Below are 10,974 nucleotides of genomic sequence, written 5' to 3' on the forward strand. Positions count from 1 at the left end.
GCCCTCGGGGCCCTCAGAGGTGGCCGGGTGCTCACACAGCAGCCTTGTGCTCTGCAAGAGACTCTGGGGATCTGTATTCGTTGCTGTGGGGTCCATGTAGAAATATACTTAGCCATTTGTGTTTTAAATATCTCTAGGAAACAAGGTGTGTGGGTAAGAGCTCTGGGCCTGGGATCATGAAACCTGGCCTCTAACCAGCTCTGTGGTATTGGACCCACTAGGCCACGTGATCTGGGGTCTCTAGTGTCCCTTCTAGCTCATCTGTCTACAGGGAAATTCTACAGCCAGCCCGAGCTTCGGTGACACACACCGTGCACCTTAGCCACGCCCTAATCACTTCGAAGACAGATTCCTTCTGTTTCAAGAGAAAGGGCTTCCTGGTTGCTAATGGCTCAGGCCTATAATCCTCGCTACTCGCTACTCGGGAAGCTGAGACCTAGCACATGAAGGTTCAAAACCAGCCCAGGTAGAAAAGTCGCCAAGAATCTATCTCTAAGCCGGGCGCCGGTGGCTCACGCCTGTAATCCTAGCTACTCAGGAGGCTGAGATCTGAGGATCTCGGTTCAAAGCCAGCCCGGGCAGGAAAGACCGTGAGACTCCTATCTCCAATAAACCACCAGAAAACCGGAAGTGGCGCTGTAGCTCAAGTGGTAGAGCGCTCGCCTTGAGCTGAAGAGCTGAGGGACAGTGCCCAGGCCCAGAGTTCAAGTCCCACGACCGACAAAAAAAAAAAAAAAAGAATCTATCTCTAGTGAGCCAACAAAATGCCAGACTGGAGGAATGGCTGGGGTGGTACCACACACACACACACCCTATGCTAGCAATTAGAGGTGCTGGTTGGTTTGCCTTTCAAACAACTGACTGTATATTGTGAGAGTACCAGTGGCCCAAGAGTCTGAAGCACATCCATCTTGAGGATATCAATCAAAGGAAAATTAAAAGTCACGATGATCTAGGTGTGTGGTTTCCTTTAGAGGACATGTCTGGACGCCAGGGGCAGCGGGCTGAGCGGGCTGTGTCTATGAGTGGAGGGTAATTGCATCTCAGCCCTGCATATGGCGGCCCACCCAGAGATTACATGGTAGGGATGTGCAGGACCCATATGCTTACCCTGCTCTCCCCTAAGAATAGCCACGTGGTGACATCATGGTGGTGTCCTGGAGCCCCCCCCTTTTTCTGTGGTCTGTTTATTTCCTTTGCTTATAGATGCTCCCACCCAATGGGAGGGAAAGGGAGAGGAGGAGAGGAGAGGAAGGATATGCCATCCAAGGCTGCCCTTCCTGGTCTCTAACTCCAAAACTGGTCCTGGGACCATAAGCACACAAACTGTCTCCTCTCTCTCTCTCTCTCTTTCTCTCTCTTTCTCTCTCTCTCTCTCTCTCTCTCTCTCTCTCTCTCTCTCTCTCTGCCCCTCCTCTCTCTCCCTCTCTCTCCCTCCCTATATGCCTTCTCGGGGGTCTTTGAGAAGCCCTTCCAACAAGGTGCCTGGTTTTAGGTTCTGTGGGATTCCTGTGGGAGGCTAATCAATTAACCATCAGAAAATCAGAAGTGGCACTGTAGCTCAAAGGGGTAGAGTGCTAGTGTTGCGTGAAAAGGCTCAGGGACAGAGCCCAGGCCCTGAGTTCAAGCCCCACAACTGACAGAACATGTCATTGCTTTTTGTTGTAGCCTCAGTGAAGTTGGGATGGTTTTTCTTCTCATTCAAATTCATTCAGTCAGGGCTTCCTGAGCCAAGCTGGGAAGCCCTGACCAAAAAACAAAATAGTATCTCTAGAATAGTTAGCAGCCCATGTCAGCAGGTTTGCAGACATGTTCTGTGAAAGCCCTCTCTCTCTCTCTCTCTCTTACACACACACACACACACACAGAGTGTACTTGGAAGTTTCTTTACCAACTAGGCATAGAGGAAAATACCCAGAGCTGTTCTCTCACATGTATTGCTTCCTGGCTTGAAAACCTTCGCGCATCCTGGTACCTCAGGGAATCGGGCCACACCTGCTCCACACTGGCTGCCCTGTCTCAGCATGACGGGGCCAGACAGAGCTGAACACTGGTGCAGACCCAGAGATCCAGAGCAGTTGTCCAGCCATGTTCAGGGACCCAACCCTCTGCTCCCTGAGGAGGCTGGGGTGGAATGCAGGGTAGGGAGCTGGACTTTACTTTCAGGGGATCTGGCCCCAGCATAGGGGACAGTCCCCCCTCCCCCAGGTTAGAGGTGGCACTGCTGGAGAACGGCGGCAGCCCCTGACAACACATCGTCCCAGAGGCCCAGAGCCCACAGACACCAAGATGGTGGCTTTGTTCCTGCCAGGAAGGGGGGGGTAGGGTCGGGCAGCGGGGGAAGCTTGGGACCTGAGGGCAGCAGGATGGAACCCACAGGAGGGACTGAAAAATACCCCCAAAGTGAGAACAGGGCGTTGTCCCAAACCCAGTCTGGTGACATGGTCCATTCACTCCAGCGAAGTCTTTCCCTTTGTTCTGCTGACGGCTCTTCCTCCAGCATCTAGCTGCTCTTAGTGTTGAGGAATTTCTTCCCAAGCCTGCACTTCCCCATCACCACCTTCCCCCTCTGTATTTTGGGGGGGGAGGGGGGCGTGGCTCTGGGCTCTACCTGGAGATGGAGGGGGAAGTCCACGTACACAGGACAGGTAAAGCAGAGATGCCCCGGGACAGAAGCCACAAACACCGGGAGGCCTAAACCAGCTGGCAGGCTCCCATCCAGCATTCGCAGGGGAAAAACTGAAGCAAGAGAAGACTGAAGTCAGGTCTGCAGGAGGCCCAGCAGGGCGGGTTGGGAGTGGTGGGGGGGGCCAGGGGAGGAGAGGTCACCTCACAACAGCCTGTCTGTGGCTCTGTCTGAACTCTGTTTAGACAACGGAACATAAACCTACTCCTCTTCAGTCTTTCCAGCCAGCCGGCGTGGTCACACAGGCCCCTCTCTGAGGGAGCAGACATTTTTTAGGCAGTGAGTCAGACCTCATGTCTCACTAGGCTCCTGCAGCAGCCAAAATAGACACTCCCTAAGTCATCCCTTGAACTGGCACAACATGTGCATTGTGAAGTGCGTCCCGCTTCACCCAGAAACACCGGAGACCTGGGGAAGCCCAGCTCAGCCATGTCTGATGTTATTTGTAGCCCCAGCGAACTCAGGAGGAAGGGAAAAGAGCCTCTCATTTCCTCTGGAAACCCCATCCCTTCCATCCCCCATTTCCCTCGGCCCTCTGCGGGCACGCAGGGGCTGCCACCTGAGGCAGTAAAGAGAAAGCCAGCGGGACACACCACCCCAAGGGGTATGAAATACACAGGTGGGTGCTTGAGGGGTCCAGAGCCCCCTCCCCACCTCGCCAGCCTCGCGGTCTCTCTTATTCTATGCTTACACCACTGACAGGCAGCAGGGTTCTCATTCCCTCTGATGGAAGGAAACAAGGCCCCCAAAGCGCCACCCATCTTCTGTGCTCCTGTAACTGTAGATATGGGAATGGCTGGCTGCGGGGCCTGATGCACACGTGTCAGCCTGGGAGAGAGGGAGCTACGCCCGCCTGCTGCCTCCAGCCCCAGCTCAACCCTCAGCCGCCCTTGTTTATTCCGAGGCTAAAACCTCGTTTTCCAAGGCTGCATCTGTTCTCAATTCTTCCCAAGTGTAGACACAGACACAGGGTAAACCATCAGCCAAGGGGGTCAGTGGCCTGAGTGCACAGCCCCTCCCCCGGCTCCCTCCCAGGACCCCAGGGATACCCTTCCCACACTGCCATCGCATCTCCCCACTTCTTCCAGAGGCCTTCCCAGACCCCCCCTTGCTTGACTTGCCCATTGCAAAGGGCGCTGTCTCGCTCACCCCCTCAGGGATTGAAGGCCCAGGCTGCTACCTTGGGGTCTCAAGTGCTCCCCGATCACTAGGATTTCAGAGGTGACCTAATCTCATTAACTTTTATTTCCCCTTTGTTCCCCTTTCCCCGCTTACTCTCTCTTCTTTCTTCTACATTCTCACTTTAAAATGTCTTCAAAAGACTGGATGTGATTTTGAAAATTAATCTACTGTGTCAGTCAATCTCACGTTACTACAACAAAATACCCAAGGCATCCAGCTTAGGAAAGGTTTACTTAGCTCACAGTTGTGGCTGTTCAAAGCCACCTAGGCTCAGTTCTGGTAAGGGAACATCAGGGTGAGAATGTGTGCAGAAGGGAACGCCCACAACTCAAGCCAGAAAGCACAGAGAAAGAGACTGGGGTGTCCAGTCCCTCTTGGTGGCTGGCGCTCAGTCCCAATGGCTTAAGAACTTCCCACAGGCTCTACCTCCCTAGGATTCTATCACCTCTCAACAGCGCCACCCTGAGGACTAGGCTGGTAACGCGTGCACCCCGGAGTATCACTTATCATAGCACAGTAGAAAGGTGGCGACGGAATATTCCGGGCGGCACTCAAGAGCCCTCCCTTGTTAAAACAACAGCCTAAGTGGCCGAGCTTGCTGACTGCCAGGCTTCGCTAGGACTCGCCACACTCCCTCAGCTGATAGCTTGGCGAGGTCAGGGGTTGTCCAGTGCCAGAACACAGAAACTTCTCCAGAGCATCACTCTGGCCTTCCTTCTGCTTCATCCTCTCCCGGCCGCGGCCTCCTGTCCTGTGCTGACCTCCAGCCGTGTCTCGCCCCCAGGCACTACCACAGCATGGAAGTGTTCACCCACTACGACCTGCTCAACCTCAACGGCACCAAGGTGGCCGAGGGCCATAAGGCCAGCTTCTGCCTGGAGGACACCGAGTGCGAAGGAGGTATCTTTCGTGGTGTGGGAAGAGCTTGGGGGCTTCGGAGGCACCTCTGTCCATGCGGGACCTTCATCCACCTGCCGCTGGGGCCTCTGGAGCCTAAGCTGGAGCTGGGCGTGGACCCTGCTGTAATGTCACCTGTCCCCCAGAATTGTGCAGATGGGCACAGGGAGGGACAGGTGGCCTTCTGGGTAAAGTTCAGTCCCTTGGGCCTGCTGCACACCCTCTACTCTGCCTGCCAGACCTTTCTTCCTGGGTGTCCCTCCCCACCTCCCCTCTACTAGGCGATAACTCTTCAAGGTCAAGTTCAGAAGACCCCAGGCAGAGGCAGCACTCTGTGCCCACACCTAGCAGGTCACTGTACCTGCACTCTGATCACCTGCTGGTATACTGTCACCTTGATGCCCTGGGGACCTTCCAGGAGACAGGCGCCATTCACACTCTCCCACTGCCTAGCAAAGCACCAGGCACACGGCTTCTCCACTGAAGCGTGATATGCCACCACGTCACCCGCAGAGGCTCTGGGCTCCACTCGGGCGCAGATGACCTGTCAGGGCCTGAGAGCCCAGTCAGAAGGAGCCATACTCCAGTGCTGACACTAGAGAGGCGGTAACCCCACATCAAACAGTGAACCCCAAGATGTCCCACATAAGCATGCCTTTCATCTCCAGGCTAAGGGTGTCAGAAAGGCCAGGATGGGCTGGAGTAGTCAGGGAGGGCCTCAGAGCCAGGCTGCCTTGGGAAGGGGAGCGTGTGGGGTGGACTTGAGCGAGGAGTCCCACTGAAATGAGACATCAGAACCACACACTGCGGACAGGATGCAGGGCCCAGATGAGGCAGCAGTGGGGTTCAGGGGGAGGAAGGAAGAGGTGAGGTGAGGCTGGGGACCAGGTTATGTGCTCACGGCCCCTCGGTCCCCACCTGCAGACATCCAGAAGAGTTACGAGTGTGCCAACTTTGGCGAGCAGGGCATCACCATGGGCTGCTGGGACATGTACCGCCATGACATCGACTGCCAGTGGGTGGACATCACCGACGTGCCTCCCGGAGATTACCTATTCCAGGTGAGTGGGCAGAGAAGGGACCAGGCTCTGTCACCAAGGCAGGGGGAAGCAGAGAAACAGGTGTGTGGAGACCAGGCTGTCAAAGGCAGGTCCCGTATCCCGGGGCCTCCATGTGCATCCACTAACCTAAGCAAGCAAGGCCTGTGGGCCTGAGAACTAGGAAGAGGGGGGGACCTGTGAGGACCCCTAATGCCAAGACATCAGCCCGCGGTTCATATCTGGTGCCTCTGAATTCAAACACCTGCAGTCCTCAGACCCAGTTCCATGGACTTTGAGGTGGCCTGTGCCCTGGCCTCCTTTTGAGCTTCTCCCACCCCAAATCCCACAGCGCCCTCACCCTGCCTGGCTGTGTGCTGTCGGGCTGGAAGCAATCTCAACCTCACTGCAGAAGAGCCATCCTCACACAAAGAAACGACTCTATAGTCAGGCGCCTCTAATCCTAGCTACTCAGGAGGCTGAGATCTGAGGATCATGGTTCCAAGCCAGCCTGGGCAGGAAAGTCCGTTAGACTCTTATCTCCAATTAACCACTAGAAAACCAGAAGTGGTGCTGTAGTTCAAAGTGGTAGAGCACTAGCCTTGAGTAGAAGAGTTCAGGGACAGTGCTCAGGGACAGTGCTCAGGACCTGAGTTCAAGCCCCACAACTGGCATAAAGAAGAAGGAAGAAGGAAGGGAGGGAGGGAGGGAAAGAGGTAGGGAGGAAAAGGGAAGGGAAGGGAAGGAAAGGGAAGGGGAAGAAAAGGGGAAGGAAGGAAGGAAGGAAGGAAGGAAGGAAGGAAATGATTAGTGCTTCCCAGGCCTTGCATTTATCCTGACTAGGGGGTGACCAGCTCTGAGGAAAAGCCAGAGGGCCTTGGTCTGGCGCCCTCTGCAAACAGTGGCATGCCGGGCCAGGGCCCGCTGGGCATAGGAGACCCGAGACTCCGCTGCTGTCTCCTCTTTGGGCTCATGGCTGCGGAAGCTTCATTTCACACAACCCCACCCGTCTCCGTTCTGAGCTTGCCCTGAAGGGTGGCAAAGCTGGTAACCAGAAATATGCTGCTCCGTCTCAAAAGCTTTCCCAAAGGGGCACTGAGCCAGCCCGAGGTCTGGCCCACAGCCCCTGCCTCAGACTCTGCAGAAGAGTCAACACCTGCAGAGAGTGACCACAGGGCGCGCACGCGCTCGCAGAGAAGGCTGGGAATGAGACAGTGGAGCGCTGGCCACCCGCGAGCCAGGGCCACAGCCTCAGGGAGACCCGGGAGAGCACAGTGCGTGCCTCCTGGGTTCCCATGGCAGTGCGCACGTAGCGCAGCCTGGTGCTTTCTGTTGGCGGTTTGCTGTCCCTTCACAGGTGTGGTACACCAGGGTGAGGGTGGCCAGGAATGGGGTCCGCAGCCCTCTCCCTTGATGCCTCGCAGGTCGTCATCAACCCCAACTACGAGGTCCCAGAGTCTGATTTCTCCAACAACATCATGAAGTGCCGGACCCGCTATGATGGCTACCGCATCTGGATGTACAACTGCCACATCGGTGAGCCCGCCCGCCCCACCTGGCCCTCTCTGGAGCTGAGGAGCTGGGAGGGAAGCTCTAGAACAGTCAGAGATGCTGAAGGCTTGGGTGGAGGCTGGGCTGTCTCAGCCGGCTGAGGTCAGGGAGAGAGGAGAGTGCGGGATGGACAGCCCAGCGGGAGCAGACCCTCACTGAAGAGCAGGAGCTAAGACCGCCACTGTGGCGGTGCGCGGGCTCAGTGTCAGGCTTTCCTGTCACAGGTTAAGAGTGACTCACTTTGAGTCCCCAGCAGAGGCTTTTCTGCAGATTAAACCACCTAGGGAAGAAAAGGGAAAAATTTTTCCTCTGCAGGAAAAGAACAGACCTCCGTCTTGGAGATGGTGAAAGTTCAGAGGCATGCATATTGGCGTTTGGCAGGGCATCTGCTGTGCCTGGCCTCCAGCTGGCTTAGGCCTGGTCCTGCCCTGGTGGGGCCTCAGCGCCAGGTCCAGCAGAGGCCAACACCCCAGCTCTGCGAGACCCAGGCATCTCTAACTCTCCACTCCTCCAACTCCCGCTCTGCAGGTGGCTCGTTCAGTGAGGAGACGGAACAAAAGTTTGAGCAGTTCAGTGGACTCTTGAATAACCAGCTGTCCACACAGTGAAGAAGCCTCAGGGTACTCTCCTGCCTTCAAGTCATGCTGCATCTCCTCCCCTCCCCTCTGCAGACCGACCACCTCCACTCCACCCTTCCCACACTAACAGGCCAATGGCCACGCCCCATGAGGGCGCCCGCCCCATCCCAACCTGGCTCAGGAGGAGGGGCTCTGGCTCACCAGGTGCTGCTCCCCAACTTCCAGAGTCTGGGATTGGGGAGCCCTCAGGGGGCAGAGCTTGTCCACAGGGCTGTGGGAGCAATGCTGGAGGCCAAGCCTGCCCAGGACCCCACATACACCCAGGCCATTGTCAGCTTACCCCACAGTCCCTTCCTGAGTCTAACGTGGCAGGCAGGGCACAGAATGGCCATTCTGTTCAGAAATCCCATGTTGCAAATGAGGCAATCAGTCCCAGAGGTGGTCAAGCTGAATCCCACTTCTCATCCTTTTAGGTCACTACTGACCACTTGAAGAGCTAGACTTCTTTCCAATGAAACAACCGCCTCTATTCAAGTCAGCTATAGTCACTGCTTCTAAGAGCAATATCTCCCCTTCCTTCTCCCCAGGGCATGCCTGCATCCATGTATACAGCCAGGCCTTGTGTGTATTATGCTTTCCTTATACAGATATACTGTGGTAGCTCGCTCTTCGTAGCTGTGACAAATACTTGACCGAAAGTTTAAAAGGATTCTCATTGTAAACCTGGCAAAAAGCAGCCACAATAGCTAGCCATGCCACATAGCCTGAACGCTAGGCTGCCTCCATATCTCTTCTGCCATAATGAGTCCATCACCTTTAAACCCAACCTCCCACAAAATCTCAGGGCATGGAAAAGATGTAGACAAGTTCTTTGCCAGAATCTAACAGAAGTGGCACCTAGGCCAGCTTCCAATAGAGTCCTGTTCCCTCGTGAGCAGCCTTCTCTGTCGCATTTCTGCTCTTCTGAGCACTTGCAGAATTGCCCATTCAGCTCTGCTGACAGCGCCCTGCCTTCCTCTAGCTCACTTCTCCACCCTTTCTCAAATTCCCACCACAAACTAGTTCCAAAGGCTTCTCCAAAACCAGACTGTCAGGTGGTCACAGCCATGACCCCACTTCCCTGGTGCCAATCTTCTGTCACAAATACTTAAGGGAAACAACTCAAAAGCAGAAAGGGTTTCTTTTTAGCTCACAGTTTCCGAGGTTTAATCCATGGTCAGCTGGCTGTGAGTTCGGGCCTGTGGTGAACCAGAGCGTGATGGCAGGCAACGTGAGGTAGAGCAAAGCAGCTGGCCTCGTGCAGACAGGAGACTCTTTGTCCATTCCAGCCAGGCCCCCAGCCTGTAAGATGGTGCTGCCCACATTCAGGTGCTTTCCTGTGTTCAGTCCTCTGGACCACTCTCCCCCACACACACTGTGCACACACACCCGGATGTGTGCTTTACTAATCTCCTAGGTGCTTCTCGATTCAACAAGTGGACAGTCAAATTAACCACCGCCTGAAGTGTGGCTCAACCCTAACAGGGCCTGCCTAGCAATCAAGGCCTTACCTGCCTAGGCTCTGAGTTCAAGCCTCATTAAATCAAAGGAAAAAAGGAAAAAAAAAAGTTTAACCTCCACACCTAAAGTTTTATTTAAACACATTAAGATAAGCAACAATAGCTAATAGAATAAAACAACTGTAACGATATACTGTAATAAATGTTACCTGAATGTGGTCTTTATCAAAATAACCTAGTTCGTCTTTTTCATTTAAAGGAAGCCCCTTACAGCTTCTCTTTGGCACATGTGAGTTGTCAGTACTCTTGTATTTTGTGGCTATTAGCAAGCAAAGTAAGAGTTACTTGAACACTAGATTCTGATAACTGGGGTGGGAGGAGGGGGTAAGCGTACACCAAATGGATACATCAAAGGCACAGCAAGATGGCGCAAGATCACATCAGCTACCCGCCACCCTGCAAACTGTCTCTAGAATAACAAAAGTAACTGGGAAAGTGAGCTGTCAGCTAAGGGAGAACTTGTCACACTGCCTTGTTTTGGAGTAGGTGAGCTCACAGAAGTGCTTCGTTCCACACCCTCTTACTTTTTAGGATATTAGTGTGGTCTCAGTCTTTGAAACACAATGTCATTTAAAAGTATTTACCATTGGGCAACTGAGCCTTTAAAAATACAGCGGAAAAGGAAATCCAGCCCACCTGTGACAATAACTCCGATTGTTCTAGCTCTGTGGGTGAATAATTCGGGGTGCTATGGCTCAGCCGGGTGACAAGGATGCCCATGGGACTCGTCACACACATTCTTACCTCTTGACTGCAGACTGAAAGATTCAGTATACATACACACCTCGGGTGCGTGTGAACACTGCCTGGGCCCTGCGTTTCCCATGTCCCTACTGGCCAGTGTGGCTTCAGGCTCCTCCAGTACAGACTACGAAAGGAGGAAGTCTAGCTGAGAAGCAGTCCAGGGAAGTCATAAAAAATCCACAAAGAGGGCTGGGAAGGTGGCTGAGTGGTAGAGCGCTTGCCTTGCATGAGACCCTGGGCTCGATTCCTCAGCACCACATAAGCAAAAAGAAAAAAGCCAGAAGTGGCGCTGTGGCTCAAGTAGTAGAGTGCTAGCCTTGAGCTAAAGAGCTGAGGGACAGCGCCTAGGCCCAGAGTTCAGGCCCCATGACCGGACCCAAAAAAAAAAAAATCCACAAAGATGTAAGCATGACTTTTTAACCAAGACCTTTCTTGAATTCCTGCTGCTTTACACTGAAACTTGGCGGAGACACTGTACATCAGGACCAGACGGGACAGCCAAATTTGGCCACAAGGCCCAAAGAGAGGGGTACATACCTACAGTGCAGCAATGGTGCCGGCGTCAGCCCACCCCTGCCCCTCAGACTCCAGTGCTCCCACCTGTGTAAAGGGGCATGCTGCGGCCTAGCAAATCAGGTCAATAATACCCCCAAGTCCCCAAGACAGGTCTCTGTGCCTCCAACTCACCAGCCAAGACAAAGAAGAGGGCTTCCTCATGGAAGCCCTCACATGAGAGGCAG

The 10,974-nt window shown here is 54.2% G+C and overlaps 1 protein-coding gene across 1 annotated transcript in view; it reads left to right on the plus strand.

Moving 5' to 3' along the window:
• The window catches only part of Loxl2 (lysyl oxidase like 2), a 60,183-nt gene extending 50,539 nt beyond the window's left edge, over positions 1-9,644 (plus strand). The window contains exons 11-14 of the mRNA XM_042697807.1: positions 4,653-4,768; positions 5,690-5,826; positions 7,227-7,338; positions 7,882-9,644. Of these exons, the coding sequence (XP_042553741.1) occupies positions 4,653-4,768; positions 5,690-5,826; positions 7,227-7,338; positions 7,882-7,961 (445 nt within the window). The 3' untranslated portion in view covers positions 7,962-9,644. The remainder of the gene's footprint in view (positions 1-4,652; positions 4,769-5,689; positions 5,827-7,226; positions 7,339-7,881) is intronic.
• The last annotated feature ends 1,330 nt before the right edge of the window (positions 9,645-10,974 follow it).

Source organism: Dipodomys spectabilis, unplaced genomic scaffold, assembly GCF_019054845.1.
Source record: "Dipodomys spectabilis isolate Male_0828 unplaced genomic scaffold, ASM1905484v1 ptg000229l, whole genome shotgun sequence".
NCBI lineage: Eukaryota > Metazoa > Chordata > Mammalia > Rodentia > Heteromyidae > Dipodomys > Dipodomys spectabilis.